General features: G+C 54.6%; 1 protein-coding gene across 2 annotated transcripts in view; it reads right to left on the minus strand.

The window, feature by feature from the left end:
• SHANK3 (SH3 and multiple ankyrin repeat domains 3) overlaps positions 1–12,546 on the minus strand; it is a 51,123-nt gene extending 38,577 nt beyond the window's left edge. The window contains exons 1-10 of one of the 2 annotated variants that reach the window (XM_032345738.1): positions 12,359–12,546; positions 10,400–11,063; positions 9,809–10,012; positions 8,849–8,920; positions 6,528–6,636; positions 6,301–6,452; positions 6,040–6,207; positions 5,752–5,868; positions 5,312–5,389; positions 4,266–4,332 (exon numbers count right to left, since the gene is read on the minus strand). In XM_032345738.1, the coding sequence (XP_032201629.1) occupies positions 4,266–4,332; positions 5,312–5,389; positions 5,752–5,868; positions 6,040–6,207; positions 6,301–6,452; positions 6,528–6,636; positions 8,849–8,920; positions 9,809–10,012; positions 10,400–10,699 (1,267 nt within the window). In that variant the 5' untranslated portion in view covers positions 10,700–11,063; positions 12,359–12,546. The remainder of the gene's footprint in view (positions 1–4,265; positions 4,333–5,311; positions 5,390–5,751; positions 5,869–6,039; positions 6,208–6,300; positions 6,453–6,527; positions 6,637–8,848; positions 8,921–9,808; positions 10,013–10,399; positions 11,064–12,358) is intronic. The other variant, XM_032345739.1, reaches the window with a different exon arrangement.
• Positions 12,547–20,317: the final 7,771 nt, after the last annotated feature.

A 20,317-nucleotide genomic window follows, 5' to 3' on the forward strand; every position in this document is an offset into this window, starting at 1 on the left:
ATAAGCTAAATGCACCTCTTAAGGAACTAGAAAAAGAGAAGCAAACCAAACCCAAAGCTAGCAGAAGGAAGGCAATAAGGATAGACAGAGATAAATAAAATAGAGAAGAGAATATAGAGAGAATCAATGAAAACAGTTGTTTGTTTGAAAATATTCACCGAACTGACAAACCTGTAGCTAGACTGACTCAGAGAAAAAAGAGAAAAGGGACACAAACAACTAAAATCAGAAGTGAAATTATGGCATTGCTGCCAATCTTACAGAATGAAAAAGGATTAAGAGAGAATACTACAAACACCTGTGCACCAACAAGTTAGGTAAGTCAGAGGAGATGAACAAATCTCTAGAAAAATATAGATTACCAAAACTGACTAAAGAAGAAATAGAAATTCTAAGCAGGCTGCAATAAGAGAAGACATGGCTCAGTGATCGCAAATCTCCCAACAACGGCAAGTGTGGCACCGGACAGCCTCCCTGGTGAGTTCCACCAAACACTTAAAGAAGAACTAGCACCCATCCTTCTCAAACTCTTCCAAAAACTAGAAGAGGAAAGAAAACCTCCTAACTCACTCCAGGAGCAATTAAAAAATAAGCAAAGGACTTGACATTTCTCCAAAGAAAATCTACAAATGGCCAAGAAACACATGAAAAGATGCTTAGTATCATTCACCAGTAGGGAGATGAAAATCAAAACCACAATGAGGTACTACATCACACTGACGAGAATGGCCGTAATAAAATAATAATAGTAACAATAATACCGATGATTACAAGTGTTTGCAAAGATTTGAAGACTTTGAAATTCTCATACGTTGCTGGTAGGAATTTAACTGGTGAAAAACAATTTGTCAGGGCGCCTGGGTGGCTCAGAGGGTTAAAGCCTCTGCCTTTGGCTCGGGTCATGATCTCAGGGTCCTAGGATCGAGCCCCGCATCCGGGCTCGCTGCTTCCCCCTCTCTCCTTGCTGCCTCTCTGCCTGCTTGTGATCTCTGTCCGTCAAATAAATAAATAAAATCTTAAAAAAAAAAAATTTGGCAGTTTCTCAAAAAGTTACCTATAGAATTATCCTATGACCCAGCAATTCCCCTCCTAAGTTTATACCCAAAACAACTGAAAACAGTTACCCAAACAAATACATTTCACACGTGTTCATAGCAGCAATATTCATAAGAGCCAAAAGGTAGAAACAACCCAACTGTTGAAGAACGTGTGGATAAACAAAATGTTACATGTGCAAACAAAGGACTATTATTCAGCCGTAAAGAATGAAGCAGCGATAAACCCTCCAATATGGAGAATTCAATTCAAGCTGAGTGAAAGGAGCCAAACCCCAGGAGTCCCGTCTTATAGGGCTCTACTCCTGTGTGTCCAGAGGAGGTAAATCTATAGAGACAGAAAGTACGTTAAGAGGTAAGGGGGGCTAAGGGGGAGGGGAATGTGGAATAATCACTTAACATATGCAGGGTTTCCTTTTACCAGGTGATGAAAATTTTTGAAATTCAATAAATGTGGTTGTATGACACTGTGAATGTATTAAATAGCACTGAACTATTCAACTTAAACTAATTAATTTTATCTTATATGGATTTGATTGTATATGAAAAATAAATCCTCAATTTTAAAGCCTCAATTTAAAAAAAAAAAAAAAAAGCAGACTGTGGGCTGAATTTGGCCTGTGAGGCCTCATCTGCCTGTTCTAGACTCCTGTTAGCAAAGCGTGGCCCACGGAACATGAGCCTCACCTCAGAGCTGAAACTCTTTGGAAACGCAGACTCTCCGGCCCCACCCACAGCCACTGAGTCGGAACTTACACTGAACAAGATCCCTAGGTCCAGCGTGAGAAAAACATCCCTCCGGCACAATGGGACAGCAAGTTGGTGAGAACATGGAAGCGTGTGTGGGAGACGGCAGCAGAGAATGTGGGCCCTAATTTGGCCCAAGGCAACAGAGGTGAAGAGCACAGGTAGCAGCCTCCAGACCAGGTCTCTGCTTCGGGCCCATCAATCTAGAGAGGACTGCCAGTAGGTTTCGTGGTGTCCTGTCCCTTGAAGAGTAACCCCAGCCTATCAGAGCCTTCACCAGGGCTTCCCTTCCTGAGGAAGAGGAAGGGGGATAGATGGGCAGAGCCTCCCTCCAGCTCTTCTGTGTGCCGGCCCATCCCGGGTCCCCAAGCTAGGGCGAGACAGAGCAACTTGTGACTATCACTGAGGGAGTATCCCTAGAGAGTGGAGGTGTGCAGAGGCAGTAGGGGTGACAAGGACAGGTCCAAAGACAGCCTCTGCCCCAAAGCCCCTTTATAAAAATGGACAAATAATCATCACTCCTTGCAGGGTTGTTGAGAGAATAAACTAAAATAACAAGGCTCCTAGTAAACACTCAGGGACACCTGGCTAAGTCAACATCTGGCTACTTCATCTGAGTGTATGCATGACCCCTGAGCAGGCTGGGGTACACAGGAGGCAAAGCCAATGCCACACAGGGGCTACCTGCTCTGTACGCCCGCTCAGCAGTGACACGCCAACTCTAGCCTGGCGAGCACATGCCAGGCCAGCCAGCCAGTGAGTCATAATAATGGGGACCCTAGAAGCTCTAGTATCTCTGCCCACGGTCAGGAAAAGGAGGGGTAGCTAGAGCCTTCGTCTCTCTGGGCCAGAACCAGATGCCCTCCTCCCTCTAATCAGTTGGACCAAGGAGTCCAGATGCATAGACTCAAATCCCACATGAGGTCAAGGGATGGAATGGCATACAAATAACCATAAAAAAACATATTTTACTTAAGAGAAACTGAGGCAAAGAGGTCCTAAGCAGCTTTCCCATGGTCAAACAACCATAAGACAAGAGGATCCTACATGTGTACAAACCAGGGTTCTCCCAGGCTGACAACCAGACCCTAACTGAGCCCTCACTCTGTCTCTTGTCCCCAACTCAAGCCTCCAACCTCATCCTCATTCTCTCCCAACCAGAACCTGGGCCCAAATTCTGTGCCATGTCATTAGTTCAGTCGTTTCCTCAACATGGACCTGCAGATACTCGCAGAACTGCCACAGCCATGGAGGGACTGCCCCACCCCAACTGTAGAGACTCGACCCATGATCGTGTCCCCTGGCCGTCTTGGGACATGAGAGATGCAGAACCAAGCCTCACTGGAGGAGGGCTGTTCAGGGGAGACACTACAGCAGAAGAGTTCTTAAGCAGGAACTTGACCTTAACCTTAACCCCACTTCAAAATTCAACCTAGCCCTGCCATAACCTCACAACAGAACCAAGACCAGCCCTAGCCCTTTGCTGTCTACTGTCATTTGTTTGTTTTGCTTTGTTCTGTTTTTTTAATGGGGACACTGCAACCATGGCAGAAAGGGAAGCCTGGGAGTCTGTGTTCCAGAGAGAACCATGGGCAGAACAACGTGGTCCACGCAGGACAGAGGGAGCTAAGAAGGGAGCCCCTCTGTGGCAGTCAGCTGCAGGGGTCACCTTTCCAAGAGGAGAGACCTACCCTCTCCCACAGCCCGACCCACTGCACATGGGAGACAGACGGAGGATTCCAAGAACAGGTCCCAGAGCAGCCCGGCACCCAACACTGACATGGTGGGGGGGCACCTCCTTGAGGCTCCCGTATGATGGCTGTGCCCGTCCTCCTGCCCTGCCCTAGAGTCAAGACCGAGTGGCATCTCCTGGCTTTCCTTCTGGGACCATGAGTCAGACATATCCTGGGCTCCCCCAGGGTACTCATTCAGAGCTCAGGGCCCTGAAGATAGCTCTTCCCTTTTCCATTGGCATCCCGACCACTGTGCTTTGCTTTCTTACGTGATCCTGTCCTACGGAAGCATGCTCTGGGCCACCTAAACCGGCTCTTGCCCCAAGCAAGAGTGACACACTGAGGGTCAATGTCTAAGATCTACCGCCCCAGGTTCCCTGCTGACCCTTCATATGACCTAACAGGAAATGAACCTAGACCCTAACTTCAACCCTGCTCTCAATCTAAGTCGATCCCTAAACTCAACAATGGCCCCAACCCAGAGCCCTAACCCAACGATGCTCTTAACCCTTTCTCACACACTTCGTCCACTCACACCGGCCCTGCTCTCGGCAGATCCCCCAGACCTTCAGGGGCTATTAATGGACCTTTGACCAAAGCACAGCTGCAAGGAAGAGCCTCAGGGATGGGAGCTCCCTTCTACCATCCCCACTGACCCCTGTACCTGTTGGGGCCCTGACAACTCCCACAAATCCACATCAAACAGGGACCTGGGTTGGGCAGCACTCACCAACATCCGAGTCTTTATGGGTCTTGATGACCTCTGCGAGCTCAAAGTTCCCTGCGATGATGGCCACCTGAGAAGGGAGGGGGAAAGAGGGGACTCAGGGGCGCCAAACCTGCCCCCCCAACCCCTGTGCATCCCCCCGGGCTCCTGTGTGGGAGTCTTCCTTGGTTGGGGGCCCCAGGCTCGGACCCTGGCCCCCATCTAACCTTCCACCCCATTCTGCCCAGGAGAATTCTCAAGACATGAGACTTTCAGAGCCAAAGCCAAGACAGTCCAGGCCTATGGGTCACCCTACTGATTCTCTTAACAGCGCGCCATACGCACCATCACTCCTGCCTCAGCCGTGGCCCACCGCTGCCTCGCACCTGTCCCCCACCTTCTTCCCCACCTTCTTCCCTTCCCTTGTCTCTGCGTCTGGTCATCCAACAGGCCTTTTCAGACTCGCCCACACCCACTGGGCTCTTCCACTGCCACGTCTGTCCCCTGGCTGGACTGCCAGAGGGGACCTACCTGTTTCCCTCACGCCTCTGAGGAAACCCCTGAAGGCCCTCACTCCCACCGAAAATAGCATCCCAGCAACTCTGTGGTCGAAAAATTCCCATAATGCGGTCTTCATTCCCTCACCCACAAACTCCAGGGCACACCGAGACTCGCATGCCTGGTCATCCCAGGGCCGAGAACAAAACCCAGCTGGACAAGGGGCTCAGAAATATCACCTGAATTGAGTCAGGGACTGTAACGAATCCTCCCACCCTGGTTCGGCAGCTCCACCCCCACCTGTGTCTGGCAGGTCAAGCCCACACTGGCTCTCCCCTGACCCCAGAGCCCTATGACCCTCCTCTCTCCCTGGAAGACAGGGAGCCATGCACAGTGAGGCCCCCCGAGCGGGCCCCGCGCCGGCCCACCCCTTCTTCTCTCACCCCGGCCGGTCCTTCAGTGAGAGCGCCCTTACTGCCTTCCGGGGAAAGAACCAAGGGCCCGAGAGAGCAAGTCACACAGAGACAGACACCCAGGGCTCTGCCTCACCCTCCTGTAAAGCACTCCTGTACCTGGAAGGCGGTCTGGCTATTGTAATTGCGGACGTCCTTGTTAGCTCCGCGGAAAAGCAGGACTCGAGCACAGCTCTCCTGTTGGGGGAGTTGGAACGGGGGTCACAGTTGGACAGCCAGAGGGGCGTGGCCAGGATGGGGCACAGATGGGGGCCCGTGCCTATATGCACAGCAGGGGGACGAGCAGACGAGATATACACGACACACAAGTGTCCCACTGGCCCAGAAAGCCTAGATGTGCACAATTGACTCCAAGCTGTTCGGAGCGCACACGTGCATGTGTGCCCCGGGAACGGATGTGCGCACACCGGCCCGGAAGGCTACAGTTCACAGCAGGACACAGAACACGCACCCACGAAGGAACAGCAGGACTAGACAGGCAAGCAAGCACTGCACAGGGGCAGCTGCGCGCACACACGCACGTGCACACAGAGTCACACCTGGTTATAAAGGGCACAGATGTGCAGGGCTGTGTTCCCTGAGGCGTTCTGAGCCCCCATGTCAGCTCCGTAGAACAGCAGGTGTTCCAGGTGCTGCACGTGCCCAAAGCGGCAGGCCTGGAGGTAAGGGAGATGAAGTTGGGTCCCTGAACACAGTCCAGGACCCCCAGTCCCGCCGACGGGGCCGGGCAAGCCCCCATTGCCTGACAGAGCCGGGAGCCTCCCCCCGACCCCTAGACAGAGGCCAAGACCCCCCCCCCAAACCGTGCCCTCCCACTCCCTGCCCACCTGATGGATCTCCTGCCAGCCATTCTCATCTGTGGTCCCCAGCTGAGCGTGGTCGTGAAGGAGGAGCTCACAGCAGAGGGCGTCCCCGCCCCCCAGGGCGCTGTGATACAAGGGCGTCAGGCCGCGGCTGTCCTTGTAGTCGGGTGAAGCGCCCAGGTCCAGCAGGGTCTGAGGGCAAGGAGCCTCAGCATCCAGGCGGGCCCACTTCCTCCCCCAGCTGGGCCCTGTGCCCCTCCAGGCCAGGGACCCGCCCACACTGACCGTCAAGGCTGCGGCATTCCGCTGGCGCGTGGCACAGTGCACGGCGGTGAGGCCGTCTCGAGTGCGGAAGTCCAGGTGGGCGCCGCCATTCCTCAACACCTTCAGCAGGTCCGTGGCATTGTCCAGCTGGGCCGCGAGGCTCAGAGGACACTCTGGGTTCAAAAGACAGAGGAAGGTTAAGGTCCTAATCACTCCAAGGCCATGCCCCTTCTTGCTCTGCTTCTCACCTCCTGAGTCAGGATCGTGGAAATTGGGGTCCAGCCCCTTGTCCAGTAGGCGGGCCACCCTGTCCGTGCTGTGCAGCTGGACGTAATCCATGAACTTCTTCAGGTTTGCCTGGAATGCCCAGCCATCCTGGTCAGCCCAGCAGCACAGTTACCCACTTCCACCAGCAAGCCTCAGGCATGGGTCACCCTACAGGAGCTGCTGCCTGCTCAGATGTGTCACCCTGCAGCATGACCTTGTCACCCCCTCCCATCACCTTAAGCCTTGTACTCCCACGTGGCCCACCTCAGCTCACTGGGCCAATGGGCTGCCTGAAGCCCTTCCTTGCACCCTAGGCCCACGGTAGCGGCCGGTCTCAGCCGGGCTGGCCCCTCACCAAGGCCAGGTTGCCCTGGTCATGCCCCCAGGCAAACTCCCGCCCCCAGCCTCAGCCTCATGGGCACCCCCCTGCCCAGCCTGCAGGAGCCCAGGGCGCCCACGCAGGAGCGCCCCCCTCACAGCCCACAGCCCGTCACTCCGAGGTGGTCCTGTTCCTTCTTCTCCATGCGTCCACCCCAAGGCAGACCCTTATCCCCAAGGCCCTTCCTCACCTGCAGGCCGCCCCTCCTGTGACCTGACTTGGCCTGCCTTGCACTCGCTGACCTAGTCGCGCATTAGTTCACTCTGCAGAGACTCAGTGAGGCTGGCGCTGCAGATGCCACACGGCAAGGCACCTTGGCCGAGGCCCCCGGTCTTCTCCAAACACTCAGATTGCATCACAGACGGGAGAGGACACCCACGGGAGGTGGCCCCCTAAGGTGGGTCTGGACCATCCAGCAGGAAGAAGGGTGCTCACGATGGGGAGAGAATTCAGCCAGACCCAGAGGCGAGGGTGTGATGTGAGCGCTGGCCAGAGTAGGGGCAGGCAGACACATGCGGGGCTGGGGGAGGATTGAATCTCAATCTGGGGCACCTGGGGGGCTCAAACAGTAACGCATCTGCCTTTGGCTCAGGTCATGATTCCAGGGTCCCGGGATGAAGCCCCTCATCGGGCTCTCTGCTCAGTGGAAACCCTGCTTCTCCCTCTCCCTCTCCCACTCCCCCCACTTGTGTTCCCTTTCTCTTGGTGTCTCTCTCTGTCAAATAAATAAATAAAATCTTAAAAAAAAAAAAAGAAAACTCAATCTAAAAACAACTGGGACTCACTGGGGGTCAACAGTCACCAGTGTCACCAGTGTTCTGTGAGCTGCTCACGACAGTTTTAAGAGATAACCATGGGGGGGAGGGGGACCCCAGAGTGACAGGATCACACTGGGGCAAATGGAGAGTGAAGCCACAGTCTCCGCCCAGCCAAAATCATGGCCTCTGACCCCCATGTACCCTGAGAGCAGCAGAAAAGCCTGGCATGGAGGCTCCATGGTCACAGAGGGGTCACTGTGGCCCAATGCTCTGATCCTTCTCCTAGACAGAGACAAGCTCCAAAGATTGTCAATGAAGTGTCCAGTAAGCAAAGGCCCACCAGTCACTGGAACCTGAGGTGGCAGCTAAGGGAGGCTGCCTGTGGGTAGGGGCCGTGGCACCCACATTGCCTCTCCTGCATTCAGAGAAGGTAGTGAGGTGGCCCCCAAGAACATTTGGGGTCAGGCCCACTGAGCCCTGGCACTCAGTAGGTGCGCCCAAGCACAGGCCCCCAGCGTCAGACAGATCTGGATTCAGCCCCAGTTTCACTGGCTGGACACCCACAAGCACGTCACATAACTTCCCTGGGACTCAGTATCTTCGTCTGGAAAATGGGATAACAATAGCCCCTCCCAGGAGGAAATTAGTGAGTGCCTAATTATTGGTGCCCAGCACTGTGTAACCACTAAGTGCTAGGCTCCTAGTCCTCCCCCCGCCCCCAGGTCCCCTACACAGAACATCAGGTGCTTCTTCACTCCCAGTCCACCCAGGCTCTCACCAAGACACCACGTGCTATCATAGCCCACCACCACGCCCAGCCAGGGGCCCCCCAGAGGGGTGAGCAAGAGTCTGATCTCACTGAAACCCGGCAGTAGAGCACCCACACAACAGCCATGGTGCTGGAGTCCGCACCCAGGCCCCCAGCTGCCCCAGCACCTGCTCTGGGCCCCCGATGCAAGAGAAAACAGACTGAGCCAAGCTGGAGGGACAGCGGTCAGCCCCAAGCCAGGGTGGAGGGTGCTGGGGGCAGAGGAAGAGCTCTTGGGAATTTTTTAATGGCATTTTTGATATCACAAAATCCAGTGAAGCCTGGGGTGAGGGGAGCACTGCTCACGGGGGTCGGGGGGTCACCTCTGGAGTCCCTCCTCTGTGGCTTCCTCCTTACCTTTGTGTGAAGCTTTGCAAACTGCTTATCATCAATGAGGTTCTGGGCATAAACTCGCCTCTTGTATCGAAACTGCTCAGGTAAAGAAAAGGCAGAGAAAAGGCACCCACCTGGGCTGAGTGAGCAAATGCACACACAAAACCAAGTCCTGTTTCCTCAGCCTGCCGGCCACACCAACCTCACGCGCACGACCACGGACACAGCGCCAACACCAAGTTCCGATGGCGCGCGTGCCCGCCGTCCCCTAACCTGCAACCCCCTTTCTGTCACTCCCACCCCCAGGGATCCCTGGCAAATGCCACACCTTTGCTAAGACCTGATTCCAGGCTTACCTTCCTAGACATGCCCTGAGTGGCACTGACCCCATTTCCCTCTGCCACCCGAGCGGCCAAGCCGACTTTGAGCTCAGCCACCATAATGCTCACTGCCCTTGCCACCACCACCCCAAACTGTAAGTCAGTCTGTGTCCCCACTCCTGACAGCGCACTCAACACCCTTTCCATCGTGAATGGGGGTGAGCGAACGAGAGAGACTGAGGTGTGCCCTCAGACTCCGGGGCGGGGGAGGGGCACAGATGTGCAGACCCAGGTGAGGCGCGGCTTCCTCCACACCCGGCTCTGCGCACGGACACCGCGCGCCGCAGAAGCCCCCCGCGTTCCCAGCACGCGAGACGCGGACTGAAAACCCGCTCGCGGCACGTACTGCTCTACACCTCACACGCTCCACACACGGCACCCCGCGCCTCGCACGCACACCGTATGCACCGTTCGCTGAGCGGGGCTCACGCAGACCCCCTCCCGCACCGCACACACACGCGCGCGCGCGCGCGCCCGGCCGACTCCTCCGGTCCGCGCCCCTCACGGCCGTGCCCTCCACGGCTCTCGTTACGGAACTCCAGGGTCGTGCCCCGCGCGCTCCCCCACCCCCGCCCCCGGTCGCGCGCCCCCGCCCGCCGCTCACCTCCAGGTAGGGCAGGGGCGTGTCCAGGTTGGGCGGGTACTCCTGCAACAGCCGCTCCTCGTCCAGGAACTTGCCGGCACGGCCCCGGGAGGGCGGCTGGAAGAGCCCGTAGTTGAGCGCGTCCTGGAGGCTGTGGTTGAGGGCGCAGAGCACGCGCTGCTTGGCGGCCCACACGGGCGCGGCCGGGTCCAGGCGCAGACACTTCTGCGGCGGAGCGGGATCATGAGTGCGGACCGCATGAGCGCCGCCCGGCCCCGCCCGGCCCGGCGCAGGGGACCAAGTCCCGGGAGCCCCGGCAGGACTCCGGGGCTCCCGAGCCCCAGCCCGGGACCCGGCGCCTCCGCGTCCAGCGGGCGAGAACCCGCCCCGAGGGCGGTGCTTCCCCGGGCCCCGCCCCCGCCCGAGTGGTGGGGAGGGTCTCCGCGGAGGCGGCGGGGGAGGGGTGAGTAGCCGCGGGCCTGGGGTCCCTGGCACCCGCCTCCGAGCGTGCGGGGGGTGGGGAGGATGGGGGGGAGCTGGTGGACGGGGTTGGGGGGGGGGCGCTGGGCGAGGAGGGCGGGGGCGCTGCCGGGACGGGGCGGTGGGGCTTACCGTCTGCTGCAGGTCCGGGATGCCGACGCGCACGACCACGGCGCTGGCCCCGGGGCCGTCCATCCCAGCGCCGGCGCCCGGGCCGGAGCCCGGGCGGCTCGCGGCCGAGAGCGGAGCGCGCTGAGGCTCCGCGCGGCGCCCCGGCCCCCCCTTCCCCCCCGCCGGAGCCCCGTCGGCCGCGCTGCGCGGGAGGGGGCCGGGGGGGGCCGGGGCCGGGGCCGGCGCGGGGGACAGCTGCGCCGAGGGCTCCGCAGGGGCGGCGGCGGCGGCGGCAGCGGCGGCGGCGCGGCTCAGCTGCATCGGCCCCGGCTCAGCTCGGCGCCTGCCTTCCCCGGGGGCGGGGGCGGCGGGGGGAGGGGGCCTGAGCCGAGAGGGAAGCGGGGGTGGCAAGGGGGCCGCGCCGGAGGCGGGGGCCGGGAGGGCTCAGGGCCAGCCGGGGACCGGGGGCGAGGGGGACTGTTCGGGTCCCCGGGGTGAGGTGGGAGGGTTCGTGCGGAGGGCCTGGGCCACCCCACAGGGCGGGGGCCCTGGGGGCTGCGCGGGGGGTGTGGGGAGTCCTAGGCCTTGGCGTGGGGGGAGTGGCTGAGCCGCGAGGGCCGCGCCGCCCTTCGGCTGCGTGCGAGCATCCGCGGACCACCGGGGAAGAGTCCGCGAGACGGGGGTCCTGAGGCGGGGGTGGGGTCCGCGTTGGGCACAGGGACCAGAGAGGGCGGGAAGGGGAGAGAAAAACGGGAGAATTAATTTCCGGGGGTGGCAGCTTCTCCCCCATTCTACCGACCTCCCTACCCCACTCAAGGCCCGAGGGAGATGACGGGGACCAGCCCTGCCCCAGTCCTGGGTGTGAGACGGAGGAGACATCGGGGCCAGGGAAGGGCTAGGGGCTCTCCCACCTCGAGAGCCAGTTAACCCTCCGACTTAACCCTTACGACCACCCTAAATAGCGTTCAGCGCGGCTGCCGGCATCCCCAGCCGAGTTTGGGGAGTTCGCTCTGGACTCCACGGCCGCCTCGTCCTCCCCACTCTCCAGGCCCCGTGGTCTGCCTAGACCAACGCCTGTCTCCCCTTTTCCGTCACCTTAGCGACGACAGGATGGGGGCGCGACCTATGAGGACAGGCTTAGGGGAGGGGGCGCTACTAGTCTCCACCTGCACGGGGAAGTGAATTTTAGTTTTCTACGTTGTCGTGGCAACGCGGGAGGGGGTGATGAGTGGGCGGAGAGGAGGGGAGCGCAGTAAAGAAACTAGCTCAGGCACCACCGCCCCATTGGAGCATTTCAACCCCCCCCCAACCCTGATAAACCGCACAGAACTACCCCAGTGCTGCGAAACCTGGGCCCTCAAGACCCCGGGAGCAAAGAGCAGCCCCTAACTGTCGGAATATCCCCGAGCTCCCGAGAAACAGCTCCTGACTTCCCCAGAACTCCCCAACATGTCTTGACTGTGCCCCCAAAGAAAGGCCCTGAACCCCATAGCGGAGCTGCTCACCCTTTCACTGGACGTGCTTGATAATGGTCACAGAACAACCAAGCATGACCCAGCCTGGTCCCCATTAGAAAAGAGCCCCTGGGCGCCCCCCCCAACCTCCCCAGCCTTCTCCTAGAACAGCCCTGAATCCCCCGAGGCTCCCAGGAATAAACTTGAATGAACCCCCTACACAGAGAAAAACCTCCCTACCCCTCCCCCATGACAACCTGGAAACACCCCAACCCCTCAAGAACAGCACTTGGCACTCCCTCCAAGAACAGACCACTCCCCACAGAGCCACCTTGACAACTACCTGCCCACCACAAAGCCCCCCCCCCATACCGACCCCTATGCCAACAGAGCGATCTCCGATCACCCCAGAGCAAGGCCCTCTTCCCAAGGACCACCCCTAACCCCTGAGGGAGCCCTGGCTCACCCCTCTTCCATCCACTACCACTTTAGGAGAAAAATCTCTGCCTCCCAGGACTCCACTGACCCCACAGAGCCGAATCTCCAGCGCTGTCTGTGGGTCTGGTCCTGCTTTCTCCTCAAGCCCGGTTGGACCCTCCCTGCCGGGAAGTGTGGCCCCAGGATGCCCAGACCTCCCACCCCCTTGTCCAGACTCTTCCCAAGGCCACTGGCCTGGCCGGAGTGGGGGAGCTGAGGGTCCCCTGGGGACTAAGGCAGGATGGGAGGGCTGGGGAAAGGGGGGAGCAGGAAGGGGCCTGTCCGAAGGCCACTTTATCTGCAGGAAGCACCTTGGGAAGTGTGAGGGTTGGATTTCCTGCGGCCCAGCCCTAGAGAGAGGAAACTGCTGCTTCCCAGCCCCTCTCCTGTCTCCACTACCTTCCTGCCCCCATCCCCCAGCAAGTCAGCAGACCCACAATTCCTGCCTTCCCCAACCCTCCCACCACAAACCCCAGCTGCCTTTACTCCCAGCTCCCAGCCTTTCGTCCCTCTGTGGCTGGCTGCTAGGCCAGGAACCTGCTTGCTCGAGTGCTTGGTTTGGGGGGGGGGGGGGGATGGAGGCAGGAGGCCAAGAGGAGGCTGCCCCTTTCCTCACCACCAGTCCCAGCAGCCCAGACCTCTGCACTCACCCTGCCAAGCTGCCCACCCAGCTTGGACTTCAAGGGAGCCCCAGCAACCTCCCAGCGCCTCCCTGCCCCCAATCTACTGCCCCCCCTGCAGTGCAGCCACAAAATCTTTTAGGGGAAAATCTTTTTTGCTGATCGCAACCAACAGATCTTTGGTCTCCAGGCCTAGGTGGGCCCAGCACTGCCCCAGGAGATACCAGAACCCTTGCTTGGTTTTGTCCTGGTTCCACAAAGTGCCTGGCACATAGGATGGGCACATAATGAATGAATTCCAAGCCTGCACATTCCCCCGGCTCTTACCACCACCCCAGCAAACAGCAAAAATAACAGAACCCAGAAGCACCTAACCCACATTATGTCCTTCCAACCCCGCAGCATGGTGGGTTTACAGAGGATGAAGCCAAAGCATGGTGGGTGTCTTTGCCCTTTATTTTGTTGGGAACAAAACAACCAGGCCCCTGGCCAGCCCCTCACTCAGCAAAACTCCGCCTCCCGGGCAGAGCCACCCTTTGCCTCCCGCTGCCCAGCCTCTCCGCACCCGTGTCTCTGTCCAGCCACCAGACCCATGGCCCTCTGCTTCCCACTCCTTCCATCCAGGCCAAGATTCCAGAAGAATGTTTCTCACCCTCCCTGCTTCTTTCCCACATTCTCTCACCACACATATTCAGACGCAAACAGGCCCCACAGGGCCTTGGGGAATTCATGTGGGCAAAGCACCTAGAACAGTGCCTGGCACATCCCGGAATGGGCCCCTAACCCACAACCACGCAGCTGGCCCAGGCCCACAGGCCACACAAAGGCCCTTGCCTCCCCACAGCCTGCCCCACCCCACCCCGCCACACCCCGTGCCCTCTTCCTCCTTGACCTCCCGAACCTCAGTTGTCTGGTGGCCTTGATTGACTTCCGGGCACCTTCACATTCTTAAGCCCCCTTCCAGCGTCTGTGGTCCATGCCCTCCTGGCCTCTGTGGGGGGCTCCTCTCCGGGCAGTTGATGGCCTCCGTTCACTTCCTCGTATTGCCCTCCCTCCTTCCCCACTCCTGGGGCCGCTTCCTCCCCCAAATCCCAACCCTGCCTCCCTCAGCAGCTTCTCCCAGCTCCCCCACTCCCCCTCGGTTTCCATGACAACTTGGTGGGGCATTCCGTTCTCAGCCCCCCACTGACTGCCCTTCTCTCCTGTCCACAGTTTTCTCCCCATGCTCCTCCGCCCGCCTCCCTCTGATCTAGTTCTCTTCCTGCCACGGCACCTGTGCTAACACACTCGCATTCACTTACTTACCGTTTACTGTGTCTGTGGCCCAGGAGGAGTGCCCGGGACACAGTGGGGGCTCCAAAGCTCCCACAACTTTCTCTGCAGCTCAGACCCTCTCCCAAAGTCTGGAGCCCTTCCTGCGAGACAGGAATCCTCCGATGTCGAGCTCACTGTCAAACCGTCTGGGGCCGGTGTCACTGGGGCTAAGTTTGATTCCCTCCACTTATTTAATGTCCGTCAATATATCATCCTGAATCTGATACACTAAGTTTTACTCTTCTGGGAATACAAATTATTTCTAAAGAATCAGCTTTTTAGGGCGCCTGGGTGGCTCAGTGGGTTGAGCCTCTGCCTTTGGCTCGGGTCATGATCTCAGGGTCCTCTGCTCAGCGGGGAGACTGCTTCCCCCTCTCTCTATTTGCCTGCCTCTTTGCCTCCTTGTGATCTCTGTCTGTCAAATAAATAAATAAAATCTTTTAAAAATTAAAAATGAATCAACTTTTTAGGGACACCTGGTTGGCTCAGTAGGTTAAATGTCTGCCTTTGGCTCGGATCAAAACCCCAGGGGCCTGGGATCAAACCCCACAACAGGCTTCCTGCTCATAAGAGAGCCTACTTCTCCCTCTGCCTCTGCCTGCCACTCCCCCTGCTTATGCTCCTGCACCTTCTCTCTCTCTCTCTACCAAATAAATAAATAAATATTTTTTTAAAAGAATCAGCTTTTTATTTTGCTAATCATCTGTATTTTCTATTTGGTTTTATTCTGTTCTATTATCTCTATTTTTTTTATTGTGTTATGATTCTTTTTCTAAACTCTCGAGTTGGATATTTAATTCAATTTTTAGTCTTTCCCTTTTCTGATTGTAAGCTTTTAAGTTTTTATATTTCCAAGTGGCACTTCAGTTAATGTCCCTTAAGAATTGATAAGTAGTATTTTTAATTTCACGTTCTTCTGATTTTCTAGTATCAATTTTTTTGGCTTGGGAATTGCTGAAAGTATGCTTCTTTACATTTTCAAATGCATAATAGGTTTTTTTGGAGAGAGGACTAACCTTTAGTGGCTGATTTCTTACTTTATTGTATATGGTCCGAGGAGGGGGTCTGTATAGCCCTGATCTTTTGGGATTGTGTGAAGACTTCCCGTGTAGCCTGGCTGCACTGGCTCTTTCTATAAAGGTTTCCTGTCTGTTCCATAGGAATGCTTGCGTGCAAGAAGATATAGAGATACAGAGAGCCGCAGATACAAAATCTCCGTTATATCCCGCTTGTTAACTGTATTATTTAAATATCCCATGCCTTTTCTAATTTTGCATCTACTTGATTTAGAAATTACTAAAAGAAATGGGTTAAAATCCCACTACTATGATATTGGTTTTAGCAGTCTCTCCACGAAATCTGCCAGTTTGGGTTTTATATTTTTGAGACTCGGTTTTTAAGAGCTAAGAGGTTTAAGATTATTATACCTTCCTGATAATTATTCCTTTTGTTATTATACACTACTGCTCTTTATCCCTAATAATGTTTTTACCTTAATTTCTTTTTTTCCAGTCATTAATCTACCATAGCCCTTTTTTGTGAATATCTTTTTCTATCCTTTTCCTTATATCTTAAGTATGCTTTTGATATACAGTCTCTGTAGCTAGATTTTTTTTAAATCAATCTTGTAGTTTTCAGCCTTTAATGGTGTGTTTATTATGATTGTGATAGGTTTTAATAGATCTTTACTATCTTATTTTGTATTGTCTGTCTTTTTAAGATAGGCATCTGTCTTATCTATGCTTCCTTTTTCTCCCTTTCTGTCCTCCCCTGGACGGGTCAAGTGTTCTTTATTCCCCTTTCCCTCAACTCGTGTTGGCTTGGAAGGTTTGCATTCTCTATCCCTTCGTAAATACACTTTCCGCCCTGCCTAACTGACAAATTCTACAGTCGATGACTCTCTCCACCTCCCTTCTACGAACGAGAAGACCGAGAGACCTTCACGGTGACCTCTCCCCTCCCCCTCCAGGTGCTGGTCCCCACCGTTGTTGCCTCCGGACTGCCCAGCGCTGCTTTACACTTCACTCACTTTTCCTCCAAGGCTGAAGTCTCTTTTTCCGGAAAGCACATGCTCGAGATACTTTTAATGAATGTCTGTTAGTGAGAAATTCTTTGTCTCTGAAATGTCTTATTTTGCTCTCTTTCTTGAGTGAGAGTTCAGCAATGCAGACTTCTAAATTGACAATTATTTTCCTCACCGTATTTTTTTTCTCTGTGTGTGCTCTGTTCTGGGTAATTTCCCAATTCTGACTTCCACCTCATTAATATTCTCTTTGTCTGTGTTCAATCTGCTGTTAATTCTCCTCATATGTTTTTGGTTTGGGGTTTTTTTTTTTAAGATTTTATTTATTTATTTGGCAGACAGAGATCACAAGTAGGCAGAGAATCAGGCAGAGAGAGAGAGGGGGAAGCAGGCTCCCTGCTGAGCAGGGAGCCCGATGCGGGGCTCGATCCCAGGACCCTGAGATCATGACCTGAGCCAAAGGCAGAGGCTTTAACCCACTGAGCCACCCAGGCACCCCTCCTCATATGTTTTCTTTTTCATAGAGTTTTCAGTTTCAATGACCACAGATTCTATTTCTCAATTTAGTCAATTTAGTTCTATTATACGACCTTTTTGGTGGTCTAATCGTTTCACTTGCGGCAGATTATTTCTGTGAAAAGTTTGTAATTTGAAGTTATGAACTTAGTTGGGCCTAATTTATGTGGGGACCCTAAGCAGCCTAAATGTGTCCCTTCAGAGGAGTCCCACTCCCCCTGGACTCCTTGTACATTAATTTCCCGGAGACTACAAAGAATAATATAACTCAGACCTCAAAACGGAAGGGGGCAGGCAAGGGTTACAACCTCACAGGGGGTTTTCTACAGAGAGGCCACCACAAAGCTTTATGAAAATTGCTTAGATTTTTTAAAAAATGCAATAAGAATTATGAAAATTCATTCCTTACTAAGGTGTTTGAGCGCTACATGCCATTCACTGAGCAAGCCGCTGTTACTGTTCTTGTGACACAGATGAGGACCGAAAGCCATCAAGAGTAAGTAACGTAAAGGGTCCGAAGTCATGCAGGCTGGACCGTGGAAGACCCAGGACTCGGACTGTGGCAGTGGGCATGGGACCCAAGCAGGACAAGTGACAATCCTGCCCTGGGATTTTTTTTTTTAAGATTTTATTTATTTATTTGACAGAGAGAGAGGAAGACCACACAAGCAGGCAGAGGGAGAAGCAGGCTCCCCACTGACCAGGGAGCCTGATGTGGCACTTGATCGCAGGACCCTGGGACCATGACCTGAGCCAAACAAGGGCAGATGCTTCACGACTGAGGCCCCCAGACATCACTTGTGCTGGGATTTTACCTTTTACAACTGTTTCTCCACTCTTACACTCTCATGGTTACATAAGAGCCATGAACTCAATAGCTACTGGTGACCAAGATTCCAACCTTAAGAAGAGAGCAACAGTGGAGGAAGAACAGATGCGGGGACAGAAGAGGTTTTGAAGGGTAAGTCCCTAAACGTGCCCTGAAATCTGAAAGCACTTCAGTTTTTCTTGAATTTGGTTTCAAGGGCCAATAGATTTCCCTTCTCGGTTGAGAGGCCACCTACTGGACAGGTGGAAGGCTTGTCCTTGGAGCAGGTGTCGGGATTAAAATCCCAGCTCAGCCTCCAAATACCCACATGGCCTGGAAAAGCTTCTTACCTTCCCTCTGTCTTTCCTATGTCTCCAGAACACCATGCCACACTCTGCCAGGCTGGGGACGATGGTCGGCATTGTGTCATTCCCCCCTTTATTCTGGCCACGTGCCAGGTCCTGTTTCAGTTGCTGGACACGAGGCAAGCACTTGCCTTTGCAGCTCAAAGGTTACCTCCTGGCCTTCTGGGCCATTGTGCAGGCTAGATGAGCTCAGTGAATATGAAATGCTTACCATAGGCCTGGTACACAATGAACACAGTTTTTATTAACATCATAAACCTAATTCTGATTTGGTTTCTGTCATCTCCAGAGTGCCTTCTAATGAACATTCTTCATATAGAGTGATGTGAAGGGATGACTGATCTTTGTTATATACTCTTAGAGCATTAGATTTTAAATATTTTAACTGTGAAATTAAGGGCAGAAATATCTGCCTAATTAATTTCACATTTAGGATTCCAATTACTTTTTCTTTCAAGAGCATGTGTTTTACCCACGAGTTTACTCTTCCCTGCAAAGGTCACTGACAATTCAAGAACTCTGCGGGTTTTTTGTTGTTATGGTAAATAATACATAACAGCAAAGTCACCATCCTAACCATAATAACACCAGTAGTGTTATTATTTTGAAATAATAAATCCATCCCTGTGTTGGAAGACAGGCATAGGCCTTGCAGGCGGAACAACCGGTTACGGGCCTCGGCCGGAGGGGAAGACGTGAACACGATGGAGTATGACGCCTCCATCAGAAAGGACGAATACCCAACTTTTGTAACAACATGGACGGGACTGGAGGAGATTATGCTGAGTGAGATAAGTCAAGCAGAGAGAGTCAATTATCATATGGTTTCACTTATTTGTGGAGCATAACAAATAGCATGGAGGACATGGGGAGATGGAGAGGAGAAGGGAGTTGGGGGAAACTGGAAGGGGAGGTGAACCATGAGAGACTATGGACTCTGAAAAACAATCTGAGGGGTTTGAAGTGGCGGGGGGTGGGGGGGGTGGGGGGGGTTGGGGAACCAGTTGGTGGGTATTGGGGAGGGTACGGATTGCATGGAGTACTGGGTGTGGTGCAAAAACAATGAATATTGTTATGCTGAAAATAAATTAAAAAAGAAAAAGAAGAAGAAGACAGGGGCACCTGGGTGGCTCAGTGGGTAAAGCCTCTGCCTTGGCTCAGGTCATGATCTCAGGGTCCTGGGATCGAGCCCCCCATCGGGCTCTCTGCTCAGCGGGGAGCCTGCTTCCTCCTCTCTCTCTGCCTGCCTCTCTGCCTGCTTGTGATCTCTGTCTGCCAAATAAATAAATAAAATCTTTAAAAAAAAAAAAAAAAAAAGAAGAAGAAGAAGAAGAAGACAGCGAAGCCCACCGGGCCGCAAGCGCGCTGCTGCTGGAAGAAACGCCTCCGCGGGGCCCCGCTGGAGTGGGCTGCGGTCCGCTCCGACTGGCCTGGGGCACCAGCTGCTCCCTGTGTGGAGTGGAGGGGGCTGGAGAGCCCGCGGGGCCAGGGAAGGGGCCTGGGAAGGGGCCTGTCCCCGAGAGCGGTCTCAGCCCCCTTGTCGCCTTCCTCGGTGGCAGGGCAGCGCCGGCCGATCCGCCCGCAGCCTCCCACCTGCCCGGGCCTGCCCTCCAGCGTCAAGGGAAGCGCTTCTCGGGGTGAACTTCCCTCCTCATTGTTTTCGTTCTGCGTGAGATTCGCTGCAGGAAAACACTGCGTTTGGGGGGCTCGGTCTGCTGAGCGTCCCACTCTGGGTCCGGCTCAGGTCGCGATCTCGGGGTGGTGAGATCCGGCCGGGGCAGGCTCTGTCCTGAGGGCGGAGCCTGCTTGGGATTCTCCCTCTCTCCCCCTGCCTCGTCCCCCACCAAAATAAATAAACTTATTAAAAAAAGAAAATACCACATTTTGCCTATCAATTAATCTGTTGAGATGTATACTTTTTTAGTTCGGAAGGATCGTGAACAGAACCGCTAGGAACGCTTGCATGAAGCGTCTGTGTGGCGTTTGGTTCTCTTGGGTGGAGGTAGAGTGGCTAAGTCTTACGATAGACCTACGCTCACTTTTTAAGAAACTGGCAAGCAGTTTTCCAGAATGGTGATATCATTTTGAATTCCAGCTTCTTCCGTTTCCTCCACACCCTTGCCAACACTTGGCATTGACTGGTTTTTCTTTTTTTTAATTGTAGCCATTTTAATGGATGGTAGCAGTATCTCCTTGTCGTTTAAATCAGCATTTCCCTGATGATGTCGAGCCTCTTCTGGCATGCTTGTAGACCATTCACAGGTCTTCTTTGGTGACATGTCTGTTCGAGTCTATTCTCCCGTTTTTAAAAAACTAAGTAGTTTGACTTACCGAAATTTAGTAGTATCTCTATATATTCTGG

Source organism: Mustela erminea, chromosome 6 (assembly GCF_009829155.1).
Source record: "Mustela erminea isolate mMusErm1 chromosome 6, mMusErm1.Pri, whole genome shotgun sequence".
Classification (NCBI taxonomy): Eukaryota; Metazoa; Chordata; class Mammalia; order Carnivora; family Mustelidae; genus Mustela; species Mustela erminea.